General features: G+C 40.0%; 2 protein-coding genes across 7 annotated transcripts; one reads left to right on the top strand and one right to left on the bottom strand.

Annotated features, from left to right (window-relative positions):
- Positions 1-3,971: 3,971 nt before the first annotated feature.
- On the bottom strand, positions 3,972-6,221 carry DPH3 (diphthamide biosynthesis 3). Its single transcript, XM_084218661.1, has 3 exons — positions 6,089-6,221; positions 5,913-5,987; positions 3,972-5,489 (listed from the first exon to the last, which is right to left on the bottom strand). The coding sequence occupies exons 1-3, from the start codon at positions 6,194-6,196 to the stop codon at positions 5,424-5,426; spliced, it is 249 nt and encodes an 82-aa protein (XP_084074787.1). The 5' UTR covers positions 6,197-6,221; the 3' UTR covers positions 3,972-5,423.
- A 25-nt stretch (positions 6,222-6,246) lies between these two features.
- On the top strand, positions 6,247-25,270 carry OXNAD1 (oxidoreductase NAD binding domain containing 1). Of its 6 annotated transcripts, none has more exons than XM_084218605.1 (9): positions 6,247-6,295; positions 11,554-11,719; positions 11,981-12,044; positions 15,228-15,334; positions 18,777-18,918; positions 21,671-21,707; positions 21,816-21,913; positions 24,199-24,307; positions 24,922-25,270. In XM_084218605.1, exons 2-9 carry the CDS (start codon positions 11,586-11,588, stop codon positions 25,074-25,076), a joined length of 846 nt encoding a protein of 281 aa, XP_084074731.1. In that variant the 5' UTR covers positions 6,247-6,295; positions 11,554-11,585; the 3' UTR covers positions 25,077-25,270. The 6 variants fall into 6 exon arrangements, with proteins under 6 accessions (XP_084074731.1, XP_084074730.1, XP_084074727.1 ...); XM_084218604.1 differs by having other exon boundaries at positions 21,813-21,913; XM_084218601.1 differs by having other exon boundaries at positions 21,671-21,913.
- The last annotated feature ends 680 nt before the right edge of the window (positions 25,271-25,950 follow it).

The following is a 25,950-nucleotide window of genomic DNA, read 5'->3' as shown; positions in this document are numbered from 1 at the left end:
CTTGCCCCGGTCATGGACTTTTCAGTAGCTGCTGGGCAGTCCTGGGGATGGGACGGGACCAAGAAGACCCTTGGTCTGCCCTGGGACAGTCAGTCCTGCTCTGATGCACTGACATATTTTGCTGCCGCAGCTCAGCTCAGCCTCCAAGACAGGAGCTTTCCTTACTGGCTCTGAAATGACCCTCTCGAGTAGTTCTGCAAGAAAGAGACTGTGAGACTGACAGGTGTTTTGTCTAGATTCCTGCCTCTGGACTGTTTACATATCTAAATTCAAAACCTGGTTCTAGCTAAAGGATGTATGCCAGAATCCATCAATGTGGGAACACCTGTGCAGTGCACTGGGGACCACAGAAGCCTCTGCATAATATAAAAGTCAAATGCGCTCTAGCCTAATAAGTGAAAAAGTACGATGAGTAGGGGCTCATATTTTATCCACTTTTTTTTTTAATTAAATTAACAATAACCTTAAAACCCACCACAGGCTAGAAAATCAGTTCTAATCCATTATAGTGATAAAAATTATACATTTACGGTGCAGTCTTGCTATTGTCTAAAACCAAATACCTTAAGACGGTATTGCATTGCATAGGTACACAATTTTCATGGAAAGAATCAACAACAGACCTACCAAAAGAGACATGCAGAAATAAAAACTCTTAAACAATATCTTTTTCAAGATATTTAGAAAAAACCCTCCCTTGAAAATAGTAATTTTTTTCTAGGCAGTGTGAAATAGTCATTGTTACTAAAAGTATACCAGAAATTTGTATTTTGTGTAAACACCACAGGACTACATACATAAAGATCATGCTAAGAAGTGGTGTAGCTATGTAGTGCTCCCCTGGATGGAAATCTTTTACTTGAAGTACTGAATGTGTCAAGAAGTTGTCCTCTGACTTGTCCAGAAGGACAACTGAGACCAAAATAAAATTATTTGCTATGGAGCAAAAAAGGGTCTGACTAGGTCACAGAAGAAGTAACTTATTGCCACCTCCAGTTGATTTTACCCTTAGTCTTGATAGCTGGATCTTTCTCTGAAGCAACAGCTTCAACATTCAAACAACAAGATAAAGATCCCTGTTTTGACATAAAAATAAAAAATTACTACCCCTGGATGGGGCAGCTCTGCTCTGACCTTTGTACGCCACCATGCCTTCAGAGAGAGCTTCTCTTGGCTGGCTGCCCTCACTGACAGGGTCAATGGTATAGCAGTGACTTTCCTCATGACAGGAAACCTGTGCTGGACTGGTGAGCTGCCAAAATTTTGGAGAGGTGACCTCATGTGCAAACAGCTCAAAATGGTGACAGCAAGGGGTGGGAAGGGTGATGATGGGTCACTTAAGGCGGGAAGGTTGGTCAACCCTTTTGGCTCGTCCCTTTTGACCCACTTCCTCCCTGACCACAGGTGACACTGTGACTGTTTTCTATCTTGGCACAGCTTCTGTCAGTTGCTGCCTCTGTCATCAACAGGTTTGACCAGTTTCAGGGCTGATGAGCCCAGCATCTTCACAGGATCCTCCCTGTCTCCTCCATGCCATGGAGAGACATTAAGAAATTAGCATTTTAAGTTACCATTAAGTAGAATCAAAGCAATCCCCATGGAAATGCTAGGAGAAAATTCATGGCAAGCTTTAATTATTGCACCAAATACCTTGATAAAGCCTATTTTAAAAAACATTTCAAGAAGTTTTCAGTGTAACAAATACCTACCCCTACAGTTAGCATGATCTGAGTGTTAAATTGGAATAGAAGAGACAGAGATGGAACATGCAGAAACTACTTGTCTTCATGACAATACATAGTTGTCAGTTCACTAACTAACATGAAATTTTACGATTATTTTAAATTAATCACTATCTGCTTCTTGGTAGAAAGACTTGGTAATCTATGTAATGATCTTTAATTCTGTCACTCTGCAAGGAACACCTGTTGGTTTTTTTGGCGGGTGCTGAGAATCATAATTAAAAACTGTGATGGAGAGAAGATATGTCAAGGTAGTAAGAAAGGGTCCTCTGGGACACAAGGACTTCTCTGATATATGGACAATGAAACAAGTGCAACAGCAAAATTAGTGGCCTAATGACCTCAGCTCTTGGAGGCTCTGTGTCAGAGACTTCTACAGCAACTATTCAAAACTAATCATGTACACCACTGATATACAGGCACAATGAGCCAAAAGTACATGACCTTCTCAGCAAGTTTCTTTGAAATGCAAACAAGAATCTGACAGATCAGGGAGGCTAAGCCTCTTTAGTTTAATGAAGAGCAAATTATCTTCCATTTCTTCCTATAAAATTGTGGCAACAGAGTGTATTGCTTGTTCTCGGTGTTACACACGAGTTCAGAGGTGTTGAACAGTACGAGAAATTTCACAGCTTAAGTATCTGAAACTGCCTATAAATTGTTTCACCCTCTGTAGTCTTTACCAAGTATGAATTATTCTATTAACATTCACGTGATGCTGTTTTCACCACACTGGCCTCCTCTGTGCAGACCCACGGACCTAATCAAACACATAATCAATCAATCTGCTTGTCAGATACAAGCAGCAAACAAGACTTCTTTGTGTCCTACACAATTGCCTTTTGAGAAAAAAAAAGTGAGCTACTGGTTTGTAAGAGCATGTAATACACAAGTAACGCGTGATGGGCCAGAGGCTGTGGCGCTGTGAGGAAACCTTGTGACTGAATTTCCTGACAAGGGACATTGCTGATGGGTTACTCAGACTGCCCAGACTGGTGTTCTGGAATGACACAGTATGAAAGAATATTTTAAAAAGATGACTGCAATCACTGGAATCAAAAGCTTCTTACAAGTTAACAAAAGACAAAAGTGGGCAACCCTTTGGCTTTAGCATGGCTGAACTTTCATGAAGGATGAACTCTTGCTGCAGAACTCTCTGCAGAGCAGAAGGGAAAACAGAATAGCTCAACAGTTTTTAAATGTCTCTCTCAGATTCTCAAGGGGCAACAAAAAGAGAGAAACATGACACCCATCCTTGTTTTGCCTCCTTTTTGCAGGGGATGTCAACTACTGTCCTGAGATCCTGCAATAAGACAAGAGTTGAAAGTAATTTAAGTGGGCAAATGTGGCACATCCTTTTCTAACAGTGGGCCACAAGATTGTTCCCTTGTTAAACTGCAAAAAAACCTCCAGAAAAGCAAACATGATTTGCATAAGTACACAACCAAAAACCCAGAGGTATGCAAACACACTTTGTTAAAGCTTTGATACATACACTATGTGATTAAGTAATTTTAATGGGCACGTAAATTGCATTCCACAACTTGGACCCTATTCACACCAAGTAAGAAACTTCAGGCTCTGACAGTCCCAACTGATGTAATGAACAAATTAATTCTGCTAAAATTACTCTTTTAAAAGCCATTACCTGTATTTCAAATGAGTGGGAAACACTAGTAAGAATCACTTAAAAACTAGTTACATACCATGTTTACTTAGCACCTGCAAAGTAAAAATCAATTTATAAACGCTTTTTACAACCATGCTGGAATTTAACCATATAGAATACAAATAATTCTCTACACAAGTTTATTAAGTCAGAAAGGGCTTGACCTTCATTATATAACAAAATCTGGTCAATGATTTCTTAAAAATCTATGTACTTTTAAAGACGACACACTTAAGATAAGATGGCAACTTACTTTGATGCCTTACATCAGAGCATACATTCCCTGGTCATGCATTTGAAAATTGCTACAATTCCTTTTATGTAGAGTACTTGTGGAAAACTCAATAAGGTATTTATGCAGTAGAAATCTGAACAGGGGCTTAGGTAGGGTTGCTGTAAGTTTGCTTTATAGTGTATACTGATAGATTGAAACCATTTTTATTAACGAACCTGAAAAACCTCCACTATCATCACCTCAGCAGCACCAACTCAAGACCTCTGGAAATCATTATGGCTGGTGTAGAAACAGATTAAGTAATGGCCCACTATAACCACTGATGGAATCTTAAACATCTTTATTTAAATAGTCAAAATAAATATTTGATAAGGCATAGCTAACCAAAGTACCACAACATTTATTTTTTTTAAGCACATATGTCAAAGGAACACGAGTGCCACCTCCTGGTTTAGGCATGGAAACACTCTGGGTTGTGCTTACTGCATTCAAAACTCCCAACTAGATGAAGGGTTTTTTTCTCTCCTTTTCTTAAAGTAACTAGAATGTTCATCTTCAACATTCACAGAATGCTGTAAGAACAAAAATAACTAAATGCAAGAATCCAATAAAACTTGCTATCTTTAGTGCCAGGAGCAAAACAGCCACATACACTCTTCACAGGTACTTTTCCCCAAATTTAACCTCACAGATATCAAATCCTATTAAAACACAGGACTGATGACAATTTTAAGTTAATATTCAAGTGCAGTGGCTTGTAATTCAAGAGGCAGTCTTGGAATCAATGTGGAGTACGTCCTCACAACTCTTTTCTACCCTAAAAAATGACTTTATTAATTAAGTGAAATGTATCCATCTCCTATCCAGGAAGTGACAAAACCTAATAAAAAAGGGCTGAGAAATTTACTACAAATGGCACAAAGAACTACAGCCCATTTTATATCTACTGCAACAGTCAAATCACAAAGTTGTTGAGAATATAGGGGTAAAATACAAACCACTTTGAGTTCCAGTCCTGCACGTTAGCAGCTATGCAGGGGTAAAAAAAGTTGACTCTATTTCATACAACCCCCTCAAAAGTGTATCACTGTTATGTCAGAGTCATTTGGTAATAAGTACCAAAGTTCTTTCAAAGCAACTTTAGAAGCAATTTAAGAAAGAAATCTGCCCCAATTCAAGTGTTGCCCCCACTGCAGACAACTACACCTTCCCTGTGTTTACAGGAGTAAAGACAACCTGCCAACACTGGGTAAATGCTGGCTCTGGGTCTCTTGTTTCCTCCCCATATTGAGTATGGGCTAGAAGTACCCAAGCCCACATGCTGGGAGAAGCTGCACTGTGTTAACTCTGTATGGCATTGTGTCCTATGGACGCCTAAACCTTGCCTCCCAACATTTCAGCTCTCTGTGCCATTTCACACTTGCATATATCCACACAAAGCTTGTTTTTCTCCACAGGCTAAGAAGGCACTGCTAGACTAAAAGTTATCATTTCCCGACTCCACACTCTTCTTCTGTGTATCGACTTGCTGTAAATCATGATCCTCAAGTCTTCTGGAATACACAGAGCAACTTATATATTTTTTTAAAGTATAACCCTTTGGAACAAAATGCATTCATGTGTTTAATATCCCAGCAATTCTCATTCTTGTAAAGACAGACAATTATTGCACTTGTATCCCACAACAACACGCACTTCCAGGAGAACCACAACTCTTTCCGCAGTCACCATCCCCATACTTTCTCATCCCAAAGTAGCACAGTCCACGATGCATTCATCAGCACTTGACCAATTCCTTGTTTGGCAAAGGTTCTGCCACGACTTCATCCCGCATGAACTGCTCCTAAAGACAGCAAGCAGGGATTTAGGCAATTTACATTGTTTTTTGGATCTCCTCTACCTCACAAACACCACGACATATACCCAGGCTGGAAAACAGAGCGATAATAGTATGAACTTGTCTCCCAAAACCCGAAAGCCATAACGAGCCTACTAGGTGAGAACAGCAGCCAGGAATGCTGGAGTAAGCCACAGAAGCTCTGCTGTGGCTGACTCTGTATTCTACCCCACACCTACCCAGATAAAGGCGTCTTTTTAAGCCCACACACGGCAGGAGGAGATCAGCAAAACGAGCGATCAGGCAGCAGATGTAGCTCCAAACCAGGCATTTTTAAACGCTGCCCCGCGCTTCCCGCACGGGGAGGCGAACCAGGACTCGGAGGGACGCGGCTGGAACCGCGTTCGCCTGCCCCCCCTCCGCACCCACCTGGTCGTAAATGACGCGCAGGATCAGGGAACAGCTGGGGCAGGTGGCCACGTCCTCCCCGTTCTCCAGGTCCTCCTGCAAAAGCGCCGGGAGACCGGTCAGGCCCCCGCCGCCTGTCCGGCCCACGGGCCGCACCACCCCGTTCTGCCCCCCAGCCCTGCCCGGCCGCCCCTCACCCGCGTGATGAGGAATCGGTCCCCGCAGGGGCACGGGTAGCTGTAGGTCCCGGTCTCCTCGTCGTACTCGAAGTCCTCGATCTCCACCTCGTCGTGGAACACGGCCATGCCGCCGGAGAGCGGCGGAGCCGGGCCGGGCCGGACCGGAAGAGGCGGCGCCTGACGGGGCACGAGGGCGGCGCTCCCCGTGACGTGATGCGGCGGCGGGTACGGGTGGTGGGGAGCGGGTCGGGGATCCGGGATCCCAGGGAGGGGTCGGCTGGGGGTGGGGGGGAGAGAGGGAGTCGGGGGGACAGAGGGAGTCGGGGGGACAGGCGGCTGAGGGGCAGCGGGCTGAGGGACAGCGCGTTCGAGTCCTCCTGGCTCGCCCTTTGCTCACGGCGGGAGCCCCGTACTCCGCTCGGAAGCGGTGGCCGGGCCGCCCTCTGCGGCCGATGGCGCTCCCGATTCCAGCCCTGGCGTTTTGCCCGGCGATCCCAGGGGCTGCGGAGGAACGGCCGGGCACTGCTGCGACCTTGGCCTTGTCCCTCCCCTGCCACCTGCCCTAGTGCCTGCCCTGCTCCTTGTCCCTGCCCTGCCCCTTAGCCGTGTGCTTCCCCTGCCCCTTGGCCGCCTCCGTGCCGCCCCGCCCCAGCTGGGCACGGGCCACCGTCACCTCTTCCCCACTCCTTCCTTCCAGCGCTCACCGCGTTCCTCTCAGTCCTGGGAAAAGGGGGAAAACTTGTTTTCTTTGATTGCTTTTGCAGGAAGGTCTGTTTGTCTAAAGGAGTGTTTTACCGAGAGATAGATAGCTTTTGAAAAAAGGCTTCCTGTACTGCTTGCTTCAGTACACTTGCTGCCCCCTTCTCTGCGCTCTCTTGCATTAACCTACCTAGTAATTTGCATTTAAATGTGATGTGGATGAACTAAAAGTAGTTCTCCCTTCAGATAGTGACGTGGGATTGTGATACAGAAGAGATGCAGACATATATCTCAACAGATACTAACCCAGGGCCAGTGGATCCCGGGGATGGAGAATGAATGGCTCGTTGTTTTAAGTGAGGAGAGAAAGTGATGAAAAGTAGTGCTCGTTTCATTCCGTGGAGCAAAGAAGGTTTATAAAAATATGTAAAGGGTGGATGTCAAGAGGATGGAGTCAGGCTCTTCTTGCGGGTGCCAACCACTAGGACAAGAGGCAATGGACAGAAACTGATGTACAGGAAGCTCCGCCTGAATCTGAGGAAGAACTTCTTTATTGTGTGAGTGACCAGGCACTGGAACAGATTGCCCTGAGGTACTGGAGGCTCTCTCACTGGAGATATTCCAGAACTATCTGGATGCAGTATTGTGCCCTTTGCTCTCAAATGGCCCTGCTTGAGCAGGGAAGTGGGACTATATGATCCTCTGTGGTCCCTTCCAACCACTGTGGAAAAAGAGGGTATTTGGAGTGGCTGTTCCTGTACTGGCTTGGGTAAGATGAGAATAAAGAGAGAACATCTCACCTGATAGGAGCCTGGGAAGCTAAAACACAGTGCTTTCATGGAGGGCAGGGAATTGCCAAAGAGCTGGATGAGTGAAAAAAATCACAGAGGTGACAGATGGGGGAAAATCCGTTCACATTTTGTAAAGGCACGAGTCATGCTTGTATGTAGTAGAGGAGAACAAGCACTTGTTAAAAGACATTTAGGAATTTATTGGTTGCAGAGTAAAAATTGCAAATTATTTTTATTGTGTTTTTCATGATTGGAAAGTGATGATAGTAAAAATGGAGCAAGTTTCTTGACCTATGGTTCAAGAGTTCTTTCTAATTTAGGATAGAGACTCAGCCTTCAAACAGTTGTATCAATAGGGTCTTTCAGCTGTAATTATAAAATTAGGCTGACCTTTCTTTTGTTTCCAATATTATGTATTGATATTGAACTTCAGGTTGGTTAGAGATGGAGATGTCTATAACCATGATGTGCTATATGAAAGACTCCAGAACATAAAGCGATCTCATGAATTTGAGAAACTGTTTTTTGATCACTCTGGGTTTGCAGATAATAGGCCAAGGTAGAGGAATGGGACTTCATTAGATGTGATTTTGTTGTCCTAAAACATTTTGAGATTGTTAATAATTTTGTTATCAATAGTAGACACTATTGATAACAAAATGAATGTCTACACATTTGCTGCAGAAAGTGGTTTTGCTCAAACAAAGAATGTTGATGTTTTGCTTAAACACTTTAAGTACACTTCAAGTACTCTGTGATGCTGTGGAAAAAATTTTGAAGTAATTTTGCTCACTGGGGGTAGAAGACTTTTCAGTAATTCCATTTTTAAAAGTTGCAAGCAGTTGTGGAATTAAGTGCTGTAAAACTATGAAAAATTATGGACAGTTAAAAGCTGCAGGAAGTATTTCTTATGCTTGAAAATGGGCATTTTGAGTACTGACTGTAAATGAATTCCATTTCTGAGCAGCCTAATTTATGGAAGCTCTGCCTTCATTCATACAAGACTACAAACAGGACAGATTACTAAGTGACCAGCCAGTGCAGCTGTTAGTGAAATCCTAGAGAGTATTGGCCTGATTAGTTATCAACAAGCTGGATCAGTGCTATTTCAAGGGATTAGAAATGAAAAACATTTTGAAAATAAATTACATGCCTTAAAAGAATGCACAGAAAAAATATTTAAATGAAAGTAAAATACTAATGCTTTAAAGATGCAGTAGACTGCGTCATAGAAATAAGTATAATTTGATAGGTAATGATATATGATAGAGAGTTATGCTAATCCATTTTAGGAAAAATAAAGGCAGATTTATAAGGAATGAGAAATATCTCTTGGCTCTCTATGAACCTGTTCCTACCCTTGAAGGGTAGTTCTGACTAACCTTGAATGTTGTGCATGTCAGTTTAGCTTTCTCTGTCATAGCTGTTTGTGTGGTTTTGAAGCTTCACACTGTGTTTCTACTCCAGTGCATATGAGTGTTCTCCACTTTCTTTACTCTAAACTTAGAGTTGTATTATGTAGGGTACATGGAAGTGTAAGGGATTAATGTCATTTTAAATAAACCTGTGAACACAGGTTTAATTAAAGTTTATAAAATTCTCCACCCAGAACCTTTTCTTTACCACTAGAAAGGGAATGCATTTTACCACTAAAAAGGGAAAGTCATTGTTTCATACATGAATATTGTTTGAACATTTAAAATCAGAGATATGTTGGCTGGAAGGCACTTCTCAGTATCATCCAGTCAGAATTCGTGCTTGGAGCAGGACAGTTGTTCACACTGGATTAAGCCAGTCCCAAGTATAGATCTCTGTCATGAAATTTCTGCTTTCCAGCTGTGCAGTTTCTCAGTTCCCTTTTGAAGGGGAGCTCTACTATTCTAATCTAGTTTGCTGATCATAGAATAGCCCAGAGGGGACCTTAAATATCATTCAGTTCCAGTGACCATGCCATGAATAGGGACACCTTCTGTCTCATCATCCAAGACAGTGATAAATATGTTTACCTGTATCAGCCCTGGGGTACTCTTACAGTACTAGCCAATAAGTGAAGCAACTTGAAGCCATCAAGTCTTCAATTCTGTCTGCCCAGACAAGTTTTCAGCCACTCCAGCCATCCATCTGGTCTTGGCTTACTAAGGTGTGTGTGCTTCAGGGGCTGGTGCCAGGAGCCACAGGACACTCAAGGTGTGTTGCATCCTGTCCCCTTAGCTGTGTGACCAGACCTTTCATCACCATAGCTGTTCAGATTTATGAAACGTAACCTGCCCTTGGTAAATCTGAGTCACATCTTCCTGATTGCTTTCTTAGCTTTCACCCAGCTTAGGGGACAAGCTCTGAGCATTTTTCCAGATATGGGATGGGGCTGACTGGATGTAAGCACTGCTTTTGGCCTTGCTTAAGAATGAGCACATGCAAGTCTTTTCCCAGTCAGTTGGAGACTGTGTGATAAGTGTTTTTCAGAGGTAATAGACACTTGCCTGACAAGCATGTCAGCTGTGTCTCTTAGCAACCTTGAGTGTAACCCATCTGGCTTTGTGCATTTGAGTGCATCCAGCGTCTCTTAGCAGGTGCTGGCTCCTACTTATCCCTCTCCTTCCCAACCACCAAGCAGAGGTCTGGGTTCAGGCTTTGCCTGTGAAGACTGAGGCAAAGGGAATGTTGAGTACGTCAGCCTTTTCCATATGGCTCTCTGACAAGGTCTTCCCCTTGTGAGAGACTGAGACATTGATGGTTAATGGCTCAAGCAATTGCCCATTTGGAAAAGCTACAGGGGCTTTGCTGAGGCCAGGTTTGCACCCCTGGACTGAAGGAGGAGAGCTTTGGGTGTGTGATGGGAATCCTCTGATCTGCATAAGAGCAGCCCAGGTGCAGGGAGGGTGAGCACCCAGCACCAGAGGATGACCACAACAAACTGACCTTGGTTTAGCAACAGGCTGGGTTTGAGCCAGAAAAGGGAAAAGGCCAGTGAGAAGCAGGTGCTGCTGAGGTGGGATAATGCTGGTTATCCTGCCAGAGTCCTCCCTTACACAGCTGGACCAGCTGTAAATCTCCCCTCCCAGGGAAGGTATCAGGACACTCGTGTTCACAGCTGGGCCTGAAGGTGTTGATCCCTTCCTGAGGGCAGAACTGTCTCAGTTACACTGGCGTGGGAGGCAGCTGGCATGGCTTAAAGGGTGTCATAACCCATCAAAGACCTCAAAGGGCCCCCAGAGTCATTTCTGGGGCCTTCCACCAGACCACTGCACCTGATCCCCAGTGCTGGAACACAGGGTAAAACTCCCCCACGGAGCTGCCTGGGTGTTCCCACCTGAACATATTGAACCCATTGAAATCTATGTTTCGTGGTCTTCCCTCATTCCTGATGGATCAAATGTCCAGCCATCACTTTGACTAAGTGAAATTGCAACAGTCAGTTCATGTCACTGGATCCATGGTTGGTGATATCTTTCCTCTCCACTATCTTCTCTTATCATTTCTTTCTCTTCCTTTCTTTTCCTTATATATTTTCTTAAGTGATTCTTTTATACTTTTATTTTGTTTCATTTCTATAGATAATAATTAAAAGGGCTCTGTACCTCATTTTCATTGCAACCAAATTGTTCTAAAACAAACATGCATTATACATATATGTATATATATATGTGTGTATATATGTGTGTGTGTGTATATATATATGTAAAAATAGAAGCAAATACTGGTCATTCAGTGTCATTTCACTGTAATCTGCCCCAAGGAATCCATTAACAAGAACCTCACCTTGCCCTCACCTTTAGGAGTGGGCATAACATCCCTTCACCTGATGGATGCGCATTTTCACTTGTTTATGAAACTTTCATGCTTTCAAAATTCCCTCTCATTATACTTTGTCTGTTGCTAGTTTTAGCTCCAGCTGAGCTTTGGCTTTTCTGATTTAAGGGAAATAAAGGCTGGAAACAAGCCATTTCAAACACTGAATGCTTCATTTAACAAATATTTACGATTTTTTTTCAGGAACCAGTGATTCTGAAGACTGCTTGATCGTCATGGCTCATGCTACTATTTACGTGGGTTGCACTGTTCCTCAATTACTGAGAGGTGCTCAGAGCAGAATTTTTCCCTCTCATTCTCCATTGGGGGTGTTGAGACACTCTGCTTTTTGTTACTGCACAGGGAACGGGTAGGTTATCCACTTCCTTGCATTTTTTTTAGGAGAATGCCATAGTAACACTGTCAAAATCAAACTGACAAATTACTACAGACCTATAAATGCTTAATCTAACTCCCAGTTATATATTTGTATTTAATTCTTATTTAGATTTGTGTCATCTGTAGTCTGGATTACACTGGTAAATTGTTATGTTAATAGAAATTCATATCAGTAAGGGACAGTAGCACAGCTGTCAAAATGACAATTATCTTTGTTTGCTTTTTCTTGCAGCACAATAAAATCAAAAAGGAAAATGGATCATCTAGAGAGGACAGCAAATAATTTTCGACAGGAGGTTAGTGTTCTGTTCTTTAGGATGCAAATAATTTTAATTTTTTTTTGCTGTGAAGATAATTATATTGGATAATAGTATTTGATTCCTAGGCTCCATTTTGCCTTCTGCTAGAGTCTGGTTTTCTTCTTTTTCCCCTCATTTTTTTAATATTTGTTACTGGTATAAAATTAGCATATTTAGTGCTCAGTGGGTGAAATGTAATGTTTTTAAGTTTTTCAGTGATATGATGCTGTTTATGTTGGACAAGAAAATAGATTCTGGCCAACTATGGATTATAATAAGTAATGAAAGCACATGGATACCCCTAATCTGTAAACGGACTTCTTAGATTTTTATGGATTTCTACAGTTCTGGTTCAGGTTTGAGATTTTAAAATGTGGAAAATGTCCTTTTATAAGGCAAAAAGGAGTAGACATTTTGAGTAGGACATTTATAGGAGTAAGGCAAAAAGTGTAGACATTTTGAAGGGAGAAATGATAAAAGATCTTCAGTTTTATATAGTTTAATTCATAAATACAAGGAACATATAGCATTGTTTTCTGTCAAATTCAGTTCTTATTCTGGATCTCAGTTTTGAGCAGCAAGCATTCTATTTCATAATGTTCAGAGGGGAACATACTCTTGTACTTCAGACATATTTCCTTTCTGTAATAAGCTGAAGTAGATGCACACAGATGGAAACACCACACATCTGTCAGTGTGTATGTTAAGTCCTTCTCTGCTGTTTTTCCCTAACTGTAGTGGAGAATAAGTCACATTCTTCCCACGAGGAAGCTGGGTGCAGGGGATATGTAGGAAACCCCCAAGGGAGAAGATTCAGCATGGTCTGACCTGGGCTGTAGATGGGTGAGACAAAAGCAGCCTGGTTCTGCCTGTCTCCAGCTCTGGGAACAGGGAGCTGTGCCTCAGCTGTTCACACCTAATGCCAGCTCTTCCCTGAGTACAGATCAGTGTTGCATGTGGACATCCAGCTACTCTGGTGGATCCTGTTTACCCAAAAAAATGGATGTAGAGACAGGCACAGACCAATGCATGTTCTCCTTTGCTTCTGACTTGAAAAAAATGATGGCATTTCTGAGTGGTGCAGCCATGGGGTTTTTTAATATTTATTGTTTGGCTTGCTGCCTTTCTCTGCTCAATGTCAGTACCTGAAAAATACATGGAAAATGGATCCTTATGGGGTGTTGGAAGCTCAGGGTTGGTACAGGGAACTGTAAGGCACAAGAAAGAGAAGGAAGCTCTATGAGATAGGTGAAAGAGCAGGGCTCAGTTCTTGCTACTGCACATTCTCTGCATATTAGAGGATTAGGCTGTTTCTTTTTTTAATGCTTGATTTATTCTTTGTTGCCTTATTTCTGACCACTTTAAAATCAGTTTACTTTAAATCCTCTGCTTGGTTTTAAATTTCATATAATCAGCAGTTGGCTTCCCTCAGCCAATATTGCCTTATTTGGCCATTTCAGTCCTGTAAAAGATGAAAGAATCATAAATCTGTATTGCATTAGTGTGAATGTTACAGAACATTGCCTGTTGAAGTGTGATAATGTGAAGGACCAGGGCAAGGAAAAGTGACTAATGCTTTCTTGAAATACAGCTGCAAAATCCAGAGTCCTGTGCCCTCCTCTGACTGCAGCCTTGCCCTGGCCAGTTGGATACCCTTGTGACGGTCCAAAATACTGGATGAATGTCTTTGATCACCCTGACTCCAATTTAATTTTTGAAATAACTTTATACCAATTCAGAATTAAATTTCCAGTACTCTTGCAGCTCTCTCAGCCAAATAACAAATTAAGGGGGGTACTGAAGAGTAAAGAAGGGAATGAAGAAGTCCAAATTTAATGTCCTTTTCCTGCATTTTTCCATCAGAACCACCATTGAAGTCATGTATCTGACATTTCTCTTGTTAACTTTGACTGACTGCATTCCTCATTTAATACTGTCTGCTAAAGTGGAACAGGAATCCATTCTACTTCATTTTATATTAGCAAATGTCCTGCTGTTTAATGGGACAGGGAACACATTCAGATGTTGCTTTAAGAATAAATTAATTTCCTAACATATGTTTTAGATTACAGCATAGTTGCTTAAAGTTAAATTTTTTTGATCTGTTTGATCTTAGACAAATGATAAATGGGAGAGTTGTGGTGGTATTTTGAGTATTTCCTTGTGTGGTAAGTGACATCAGCATTTTTAACAGTAAAATCTGTGTATTGCTCTGTGTAGAAAATACTTAGGGCATTGCTTTCTTTGTAGAAGAGAAAAAGTATAATTATAGTCCAAAAAACCTGAAAAGGAAGAGTAGGGAGGGGATGAAAATCCATGTTGCACTAATGGGCATCAAAGAATTTAAGTAGGGTACTCATCCCCAATGGGTCTTTTTGCAAAACTTGCTTTTCATTTTTAATCTTTTTTTTTAAACTCCTTAAAAGTAGTATTAATTATGGCTCTGACATCCCCTCCCATGTGGCTGCCAAACAAAATCTGCTCTGTTAACCAGCCATGAGACCTTGTGTCTTGGTTTCCCTGTGGTCATATGGGAGTGTAGGGGGTAAATGCAGTAACACAAAGCTTGCTGGTTTTATTTCATTGGTGCATTAACATTAATGCATAATCTTTCAGTAATGCATTTAATTACTGAAACCAATCTAGATCCAGAATTGTCCCTGGCACTTCATCTGCAACTGATTTTTTACAAATGTCCTTCATCTTTATATCAGAGATCTTTTTACTTTGTTGCTGGAGGATGCAGGAGTGTGTGTCTTGTATAGATGTCTGAAGAGTCTGATAATCCTCTCCCCTATAATGTTCTCTTCAGCTGAACTAAAGTAAGTTTGTTTATAGTCTTAGAAAAAGTCTGTTCTCCATTCGATGACTATTTGAGTGAATCACAGAATGGTTGGGCTTGAAGGGACCTTAAAGATCATGCAGTTCCAACCTCCTGCTATGGGCAGGGACACCTTTCACTAAGCCAGGTTGCTTAAGGCCCCATCCAACCTAGCCTTGAACACTTCCAGGGATAGAATCCATTTTTGTTTCATCACCTCAGTGAAAAATATTGGTGCTGTAGGTAGTGAAATGCCATTGGTAACATGGGAAGTGATGGATGTCTCATGCATGGCTTCTTAAGTGCTTTTGCTACGAATTATATCTACATATCACTATGGCTTCTTTTCCTTTTGCTAGGTAATTACACAAGCAAAAGTGTGTGGGATCACCAATGAATCAGAGACAGTCAAAAGGCTTCGTTTGGCAATTGCAAATAAGGATTTTACTTTCAAAGCAGGACAATGGTAAGATCTTCTGGTATATTTGAGGGGGAAATTACTAGGAGAAGTCCAGTATAACAAAGTGATGAAAGGTTTCTGATCCTTGGGCCTTGGGAAAAGTTGTTAATTTATATAATACTATGTTTTCTTATTGGATGCTCTGTCAAAGAGCTGATATTTGTCATAATTTTTAAACAGTTGTTATAAAAAATGCTAATATTACTATTAAAAAGGCAGAAGTGGACATTCTTTAAAGGTTCAGTTATAGTGTTTTGGTGTTTCCCTGTGGTTTATTATATTACATTGTTTCTGCAGGAGTACTTTGAAGTTCACTGCACTTTATTCTGTAGGCTGTCTTTATTTACAAGTTATTTTTACAGTGGAGCTGAGACTGCTGATTTGTAAGTTACTTAATTTTGGTTTATTTCTTCCCCTTGAAGTTTCCACTTTGAAAATTAAGCCTGTTAAGTCAGATTAATATATTAATATAAATAGACAAATTTGAAAATAAAAATCTTGAATGATCAAGCCTTTGAAACAATTAGCCGTTCGTTTAAACAATTTTACAGGGTTTTTTTTTCCCAAGGAAGTAGTGGATTTTCATGTTTATCTTCCTTCCTTGTTAAAAATACTCTCACTCAGTAACTTTTTTTTTTCCCCCTTAGAAATTAATTTAAAACTAGGAGTAGTTGCTTTTGGCAATGGACATTTACATGTCCTTAAACTTTTTATTTGCTTTGGCCATCTGAAAGTGGTTTTGCTGAAATCAAAGTATAGCTGCTGGGGTACTAGCAGCATATGTTACTCATGGAGTGTTAATATGCTGGCTTTTAAATTTAGAACCAGAACACAAGATGCTGATTAGCAGTAATTTGTTTGTGAAGTAATTTGCTACAGTTTTTGCACATGTGCAGTGACTCATATTAAATTCTTGCTTGCCAGTACTTGCAACGTACATTTACCCTCCAAAAATGTTTTTGAAATTATCATGCTGAAAACTGAAAGCTTTAATTATAATTACTCTTTTTCATTTTCTTCTTCCTTGAAAGTATTCTAATGCTATTGTAAGGTACACACCAACTTCTCTGTACTTGTATCTATAAACTGAGGTTGCATTTTTTTGATGAGCAACACATTTTCCTGAGCAGAAAAGACTAACTTGTTAGGATTTGCTATAGTAAGATGTTACAGTCAAAGATTGTCACTATAATGTTTACATTTTCTGAAAGTGTTCTCATTATTGAGTTTTTCAGAAGCAAAAGTGAATTTGTTTTGCAAGCCTTTTGGCAGATACTGGTCTTTATCTGACTTCAAATAATGAAGAGACTTGTTGCTGTTACACCTTTTGATTTACTAAAACATGCATTGAGGTATATGCATGTTGCAAATACTTTGAAGTAGCTTTATGGTTTTAGTGTTTCTGATCTCTCACTCCAGCAGTGGGTAATTATTACTCATTTCTTAAAGATATGGTTTAGGTGGGTTTTAAAAGGAGGGAAGTAAAAAACCACCCTGGGATCTCTAGTTTACATCTATTTGTGCCTCTCCTTGCGGTAGGGTTTTCTTCAATTTTTCCCCTTCTGCTGCTCTTTTCTATTAGGCTGTCACAGGTAGCATTTCTCCAGGAGCCCTCTCACCCTTCCTAACATGGCTGAGAGAAGCCATCAAAGCTAGTCCACTATAAGATACTAAACTGTGCTTTGAAATCTCTCATAGTTATGTACTTGGGAAAAAAATACATCTGCATTAGTATTTGGGAAAGGTAAAAACCATGTTTGATGTACGTTTTGCAGTAATGTTCGTATGTTTCCCCACCGGGCATGGATAAGGTTTCTCTTACATGCCAAGGAGAACATTTTACTTGAATGTAAATTGTGACTTTACAGCATAAATTCTCGTATTTTTCGTTAACTTAAGTAACTCATCTAAGTAGGAAGATTATTTTCCACCAGAGGGAGGTAAAGAGCTTCAGCGGCATCGTGAGATGTTCTTTGGCAGGATAAACACTTCAATTCAAGAGTCGACCTTTCTCAGCTGCCAGAGCCTGACTGTCAGTAAAGCTGGACCCCACGAGTAATGGGGCTGCACAAGCTGAGGACACTGAAATAAGCTTGTCATTTTTTTTTGGTTGTGGAGCATTCTTTTGCAGTCAGGTATCTTTATGCACCATCAAGAGACTATAAGCATCAAGCTAAAAATTATATCACACTGTATGTATTCTTTGAGAGAAAGAGATTTTTTTCTTCAAAGGGTGAATTTTTTGTGGAGTAAGCAGACAAGACTTTTTTTTCTTCAAAAAGTGGCGAACTACTCAAAGTTCTCCTCTCTTTCCTCAAGCATTTGTGGTGTCTGTGAAGAATACAGCCTTGCTGTTTAAAGAAAATACCTGTGCAGTAGCAGTCAGTCTGTATTTCTTGTTGCATCCTCACTTAACTAATACTGAGCCAGCCTAACCCAGGCTTGAATTGAATAATGGTTCTTTAGTACTTGGCATTGTTTATCAATGTGGTTGTTTCCTAAGGGGACCAGCACAACTAGTTATAGGCATTTGGTTTATTGTAAAATTCAGTGCTTTTGTTATGTGCTGTAGAAAGCAGAAGCATTAAGACTTATGGAACACAGAGGAGTGCAGATGATAGATCACAAACCAACTAGTAATTTTTTTCTGATAATTCTTTGGAAACCTCATCAAGGCTTATCAAAGCCTTACTTTTATGAGACTGAATTATAGTTCATATATAGTAATGGCTTGCCTTCCGTACTCTCTAATTGCTGGTATTGTAGAAGCTTAGCCACGTGTTGCCTTCTTATCTGTACAAACTCATGCATGGTTTACTTTCAAGCTGAAAGAAAAAAGTAGGAATTTATGCCAGTTCGATTTCCTATAGCCTAAAAAAGCAATATCTGCCACCAGAGGGAGCTGCAGTTCTGCTGCCAGCTGTGGACTTCTTATGTGGGAAATTTTTTATATACTGTTGGTTTTATTTCAGATATTCCATCTAGCCAGGAAAAGAAAGTGTTTACTATAAAGTAATTTCCCTAAAATTAGAATGCCAATCTTCTTATGTTTGAAAATTGAAGAGCCCATCAAAAGGACCAAAAAGAGTGGGAATTAAGCTACTCTATCAGACCATAATTGTGTTTGTGTTCTAATATGCAAATAATTTATTTAAAACACTTAGAATTCTAGTCTGTTGTGAAATGTGACATCTAATGCTAAAAGCAGAATGGTTTGAAAATCTTCTAGTTTAGCAAACATGACGACATGGTTCTAGAAGAAAATAATTCTAAGTAAATGATGTTGTTCACGGTTAACTCCATTTTTGGAAAAGTTACGTTACAGAAATGAAGATGCTGTAAAGGAAAGATAATTGAAACAAAGGCAGCCACATTATTTTGGCTATTGTTGTCCATGTTTGGGGTTGTTGGCTTATTTTTTAAACTTTTGTGTCTGATCTATTTTTAGGGTTGATTTCTTTATTCCTGGAGTATCTGTAGTTGGGGGATTCTCAATATGTTCAAGCCCTGGCCTGTTAGAACGAGAAGGAATACTAGAGCTGGCAGTAAAGAACACTGTTCATCCTCCTGCTCACTGGATTCACACTGAGGTAAATGAAATTAACTGTGAGATTGGGCTTGCTCTCTTTTTTTTTTTTTTTGAGGTAAAGAGGATGGTGTGTGTTTTCAGACCACTTTGTGCTATTAACTGCAAAATTCACATTGACTTCTTTAAGCATTTTTGATACAAGACAAATCTTAAATCCTTTTGTTCAGTAAGGGACTGAAATTGGATGTTTATATGGAAATATGGTTATTGTGATCTTTTGGCACCACTTGTGCTTACAGGGGACTTAAAGTGATATTGTAGTTAGTGTATATAAGGGCTCTCACTCCTTTGGAATTAATGGAGTTTTGAAAAACCTCTGTTCTAACTTACATCCCTGAGAAGAGGCAGTGTTACACATTACAAAGTTATCTCTGATAACCTTCTATAATTCCTGACTATTTCTGTAAATATAAACTGAGGATCATTGACAAATCACAGACAGATACAGATTATTAAAAGGGAGCTAAGGAAGATACTTAGATCAGTTCTTCTGAAATGATAAAATATTTCAGAATATCTATAGTATTCTTTTAAATACACAATATTTTTGTAATAAAGACATAACACAAAGTTTGGGTTTTTGCTGTATGAAAAGTAAAGTCTGAGACTTGGCCTCGTGGTGTTTTGTTCATCATTTTTACCAGATTTAGTTTGTTAGATGAGTCACATGTTTCATCAATGATCTGTCCTATCAACTTTTGTTCTTTTCACAGTCTCTGGAAACTATTTAAGAATTTTTTATGTTGTAAATAAGTTTTTGTTGCCGAGTTTTCTGGTGGGATTTATAGGATAAACCTTTAGTTAAGGGGTACATCAAACCTGATGCCATGGAGAAACCTCCAGGGTATACATGGAGTCTTCTAGCTAAATAAAAGTGCATGCTTTTCTTCAGGAAACAGGCAGAAAAAATAGCAATGTAGAATTCAGAAATGTTGTATATATGGTGAAAAAACTGGTACTTAATTGCTTAAAAGTTGCTTTGAAAGGAAGTTGGTATTTCAGGTTAAAAATGTTATGGGAGTAGTTAGCACTGATTTACTCACTGTATTTGTGATTTTTAGAGGTATTTATTTCTTAATATTACTGTATATAAAATAGTAAATTTTAGCACCATGTACTTTATATAACTTGACGAAGATGTAGTCTTTACTTTAAAAAATATCCATGTGATGAATTGATTGCTTAACTTTTCTGCCTCAGCTGTGTCTATAACTAGGCTAAAGGACAACACTTTCTCATGGTATTACTCCAGAATTTTACTATTTTTCTTGTATACTGACTTACTGTTATCATTGTCATGGCCAAAGCATGGAAATAAATATCTGGAAGACTGCTGGTTAAGAGAGATTCTTCCCAAATCCCATGTCCGATCTTGAGGAACTATGGCTGGTTAAGGGGGCAGGTGTGAGATTGCTTCTCTGTAAAATTGCTTATTTCCTTAAAGGGTACCATATTCTGTGTCCTCCTTAGGCCACATGGATCTGGAACACGTGGATTTGTGCTTCTCTAGACCAGAGTAAAACATGGTGGGAAAGCCTGGCAGTGTATATCACAAGGGAGAGAGAAATCAGTTTCAAATAATGAATGCTCATTGCCCTATACTTGAGACAACAGTTCTGCAATAATTAAGAAAAGGAAGACAGTTGTTGGGTGTTTTTAATGATGCTTACTATCTTAGGAACCCCTGTGTTCTATGCAGTACCTGCATCCAAGGGCCTCCTTCTTTCTCCTGGTGGAATTGTTACACGTTTACACCTTATCTGTCTGTGCAGCCTTTGTTAATGGAACTCCCTTTGTTTCAGTTTACTGTTTCCTGCTATGAAAAGAATTCTTTGGAGGAAGTGTTTTCATTCCCTAAGCTAATTTTTCAGCAGTTCCTATAGCTTCTTTTTCTCTCCTCCATTGCCACCTTCCTTGGTTTTCCTGTCCTCTTCATTTTATCTTTTAAACCTACATATGGGCTAAGTGCTCTTATTTGTTCTGTCAGCATGCAGTGATGTGGAAGAACTCACCTGACCTCTCAGCACGGCAGCTTCACCCTTCAGACAGGATGCAGTGCTGGTTTACCAAGGAGATACTGACCCAAGTGGATTTTTTTGTTGTAGCTTTTGTTTTTCGTGTATCAAAAAAACATGCTTGGACACATTTCTTTAGGAAGTGTGAATTTCTCACATACAAGCGGAGAGGAAAAGAGATTTTCCCCTGATTTTTCTTCTTCTGAGTCTCTGAAGTTGCAACTGCAGAAGTGATCCTGAAAGAAATGTTCTTGTGGATACTTGCTTCACTTCTGAGTGGTTTTTAATTTTAAGGAATGGGGATGGAAAAACTTCCTGTGTATGCAACTTACTCTGACCTTCAGTGACCTCACAGGAAGGCCTTTTTTGGCATGAAGCTGGTTTTGGGTAGAAGTGTGATTTCACATGTTGAGCTCGGGCTTTCACAACCACACGTTGTTGTTGGAAATTCTGCGAATTGTTCCTCTTTCAACTCTTATGAGGATAGGAAGGGGGAGTCACCATCCTGCCTTACCATAAGACTGAAACTTTTGAAAGTAGAACTAGATCCCTCAAGACACTGGGTTACTTCAGATAGTTGGAAAGTGTGTGTATATTTAAAGTCCTTCTGTTTTTCCTTCACTGGTCAATTAAAATAAAAATCACAGCCCAGCAAGCCTTGTGACTGGGATGAAAAAAGAATAAAATTTCAACTTTTGCATTTAGTTCTGAAATTAAATATCTTCTTTTCCATCCTAGTGTACTCTTGACTCAGAAGTGGCTCTGCGAGTGGGAGGTGATTTCTTCTTTGATCCTCAGCCTGGTGACTCCCCAGTAAACCTAGTGCTGATAGCAGGGGGTGTTGGAATTAACCCATTGTTTTCTATACTGCTGCATATAGCAGATCTTCATGGATACCAAGAGGGTAAAGGAAATAGACACAAATTGGGAACAGCGAAGCTATACTACAGTGCAAAAAATACAAGCGAACTCTTATTTAAGGTAAATCAAAAGTTTTTTTAAAAAAACAGGTCTCAGCTATTCAGTTGCTTGTGTGTATATCAATGTTACCAACTTCCAGAGAGTCCTTCTGTGTAAGACACTGTACAAACAGAGACAAAAGTCACTTCCTGCCTCAAATCCCTTGTGTGTTTTGTTAACTACTTATGCCAGTGTACAAATTAAGGCTGTTACTGGACACATCTGCTCCCACTGATTTTGATAAGTCAATTACCCCTGAATTTTACTATCCCTGCATTTTACTATGATCTTGTAAGAGCATCATAGTATACTAAAGATTATATATATATATGTATATACAAACTAATAGTCTGCATAGTGCTATAATACTGTAATCACATAGTCTAAGTAGAGATTGTATTGAATGTAAAGACAAGAAAAGAATAATTCTATCCAAAGGAATACTTTCTAAAATAACAGCAGAGCTTTATTGATAATGTATTTGTTTCTAATAAGTACTAGTGTATGAATGAAGGATTAGAGCTGCTTTTAAAACTGCTTGGTTTACTGCAGTACTTCATCAACATCTACTCAGCAGTTTACAATCCGTTCTCACACTCAGCCATTAAGGTTTACTGACAATATCTTAGGGTCAAATTAGCACAGCTTCTGTAAAGAAGCATCCAAAATGATTTATGGGTTTTTTAAGTATTGAAAGCTTTTGACTGTAAGATGAAGAGCTGTCATGATTCCAGAAACTGTGTATATGAGCCATCATTTTTATTTCTGTACTTCTGTCATGTTTCTGGATACTGATATACTTGCTTTCTTCGAAAAGTTACTTGTTTTTTGCTAGAAGCAGAATAATCTGCTCTTCCTTTTGCCGCCTACTGATCTTCCAGTCTGTTCTAAGCATGCACAGGTTTTCCCAGTGCCAGTACTGACATTCCCAGCATTCACTTAAGCAGTCTTACGACAGCAGAACTTTTGCACTAAAGCTTCTGGGACAAAAGAGAAAACAGTGTCATGCACAGTGCTTAAAATATATCCCTCCTTCATTCTTCACATGTCCCTCAGATCCAGAACATGGCTGTCAAAATTCTTCACTTTTGTGCAGAGGATTGAGGAAACAGAATCCCTAGCAGCCTTTATGCTGTTGTAACGAACATCTGTACAGGATGTGTACAATCTCCAGGAGGAGCAGCTGGGTTATCACAGATGATTTGGAGGACGTGGTCCTAGAAGGAGCAGCTTTGTATGGGCTGACAAGGGCAAAGGGAGATGCCATGGTGGAGTCTGATCCTCACTGTGCTCTCATGTCGCAGGCTGAGGCACTGGAAATATCCTTAGTGCACATGATAGAAGCAACAGCATTGGGGTGCAAAGACAGCAAGTCAATAGTAGAGGGGCTGGTGGAACCCTGTACAGCAGTGGCAATATGTGCTGCTCTTCATCCCATGTGTTTTTAGGGATTCAGGAACAGATTTTCTATAAAGTAGAGTCTTTCTGAGTTTTTTTGTTAAGCAACCCAGGGCAGACTCAGTGTAGTAACGAGTTAACAAAACTAGTTAACAAAATGAGCTAATTTACCTAGAAACTATTTTTACTTCAGAATGTTTTAAAGAATTTCCAGTGTCTATTCCAGCAGTGAAAATCCTGTATAATGCAGAATCTAGACAGTAGCTAAATCTTAATTGCAGAACTAACTGTAGCATCTTTTTTCAGAACTAACTACAACATATTCTTTTTTTTGCTGATTTGAACTGAAGCCGCTGGGGGTTTGGTGGTAACTTATCACAGCTGTGACTTAGGGAACTGAAAATGAGTTTACACTTTCTACTCTGGTAAAAATAACATTAGCATTACGTGGTAGTTGGTTTTACTTGAGAACATGAGACACTAAAGGGTCTAGTGACCTTTTCAGATAGACCAGACAAGACTCAAAAATTTCTTAACTAATGGTAAATAGATACTGCAGGGGTTTTTTTAAATGGAAAACCCCTATGGAAGTAGAAGGAGGAAATACTGAGAATTCATAAGGGGAAGAAATTGGGAAATGACCTAACTGGATCTTAGGTGCAGATCTTCCAGATCGTAATCTATGTCAGAAAAGGAGAAAAGCACTAACATAGCTGGCAGGGTATTCACATTCCAGGTGTGGGAATTGTGTGTATGTGTGCAGGTCAGGCCTGTGGAATCACACCCATCAGGTTCTCACTGCTGAAATGCAAAGTCTTGGTTCTCAGTTAATAATCACTAGCATTCTGTGCATATATCTGCTTTGATTTAATAGCCTGTGGTGTAAGCAAGTGTGTTTAACGTTACAGAAAAATATTCTTGGTTTGATGAAGGCGTTTCCTGGAAAGATCACATGTTGTTTCCACGTCACCCAGCAGCGCTCACAGATCTGTAAAGAACTGCAGCCACACATTACAGGTAAATGTCATGGCACTATACAGAGATCCTGTCTGAAGCCCTAGTTTGATTACATCCTACAGGATGAAGCTGTGCATACTAACCCAGCATTTTTACATTTAAAGCTTCAAAATGAGATGTGAATTAAACAGTTTCTCTGTACTTATTCTGCTTTGCAGAAAAGTTTTCTCTTTGCAGTTTTTTTCCTCTGTTAATCCTAAACTTTACATGGGTATTTCCCACTGCAGACTTTATTCCAGAAACTATTAAGCAAATGTTGTTTACTTTCCTTAAAATGGGATTGATGAAGGATGAGCTGACTGCTTATAAGAGATACTTCAGCATGTTTCCATGTCTGTTGTATTTGTGTTAGAGATACCTATTTTTTAATATGAATTTGGGATTTTACTTGTCTGTGAGCCATGTTTCTCTTCAGTGACTAATACCCTCTGCATTCCAAGTACAAGCACTGATCTAAATCCCCAGAAAAACAAATGGTTTTGGAAGCCTTAAATCTCAATCCCTATTATCCTGGAACAGGCCAGGCATTTTTAAGAAATGAGTGCTTGAAATACTTTTAACCAGACACTGTTTTTGAAGTGACTTCACGATTAATATTTCTTTTTCTTTGTCAGAGGGAAGAATATCTGAAAAGGATCTAGAGAAACACGTATCTAACGATACTTCATGGTACATCTGTGGCCCCCCTCCAATGATAGAATCTATATCCAAACTACTCACTAACATTGGTGTTCCTAGAAACCATGTTTTCTTTGAGAAATGGTGGTAGTGACACCTGCTGAAGAGAAAATTATAGTATTTTTTCCAGTGCATTTTGATAAAATGTACAGAGATGAACTATGAATTATTTTGAAGATTTTAATGAAGACGTCCTCAATGATTAACTGTAATACACCTGTAATACAATGCTGCTGCTTTGGGGGAAAGAAAAGTGATTTTATATTAAAGACATTAACTGTTCTAGTTTTCTGATGGTTTGCCTTTTCTTATGGTTTGCCTTTTCTTATGGGTAGCAGCATATTTTCACTTTATATACTTGCCCTGTTAGTCAGCTTTTAAAAGACTTTTTCAGTGCCTGATGAAGCACTTGTAGAGAATTAATTGTGCAGCAATGCCAGATATGTTTGTAAGGATAATTCAGGCCACAACCTCTGAATCTGCTCCAAATGAGTCAACAGACTTCCCTCCCCAGTTCTATATAATGTATTTACTATTTTTATAGAACTGCTGTGTTGTGACTTCCTTCTCTTGCCATTTCTTCTCAGAAGAAAAAAAACCCACCTTTTATGTGGTTTATGTAAATAAGTTAGTTGTGTTGAGAAAGATATTTTCTCATAATCCTGTTTAGTCCTGAGTTGAAAGTGTTGAGTGCAGCAGTCATAGGAGTTCCTCCCCTGAACGTGTGTGTATCCTGTGCTGAGGTTGTTCAGCCAAGATTGTGCTTGCATGGGCTGTATCCTCAAAAGCAGCACTGGCCAGCAACAGCCGAGATGGGAAATCTCCACAGTACTGCTGCATAAAGTACAGAGCTTTAGGGGATTCCAGGGCATACTGCTTGGAGTAAAGTCTTTGGAAAGGTTGGTCTTGCAAGGCATGAGTGTACCTCTAGGTGTAATGGCCAATACCTGAGTTCTTCCTGAGTG

Source organism: Fringilla coelebs (assembly GCF_963513975.1).
Source record: "Fringilla coelebs genome assembly, chromosome: 1".
Taxonomy (NCBI): domain Eukaryota; kingdom Metazoa; phylum Chordata; class Aves; order Passeriformes; family Fringillidae; genus Fringilla; species Fringilla coelebs.
This window is presented reverse-complemented; position numbering and strand designations above follow the sequence as displayed.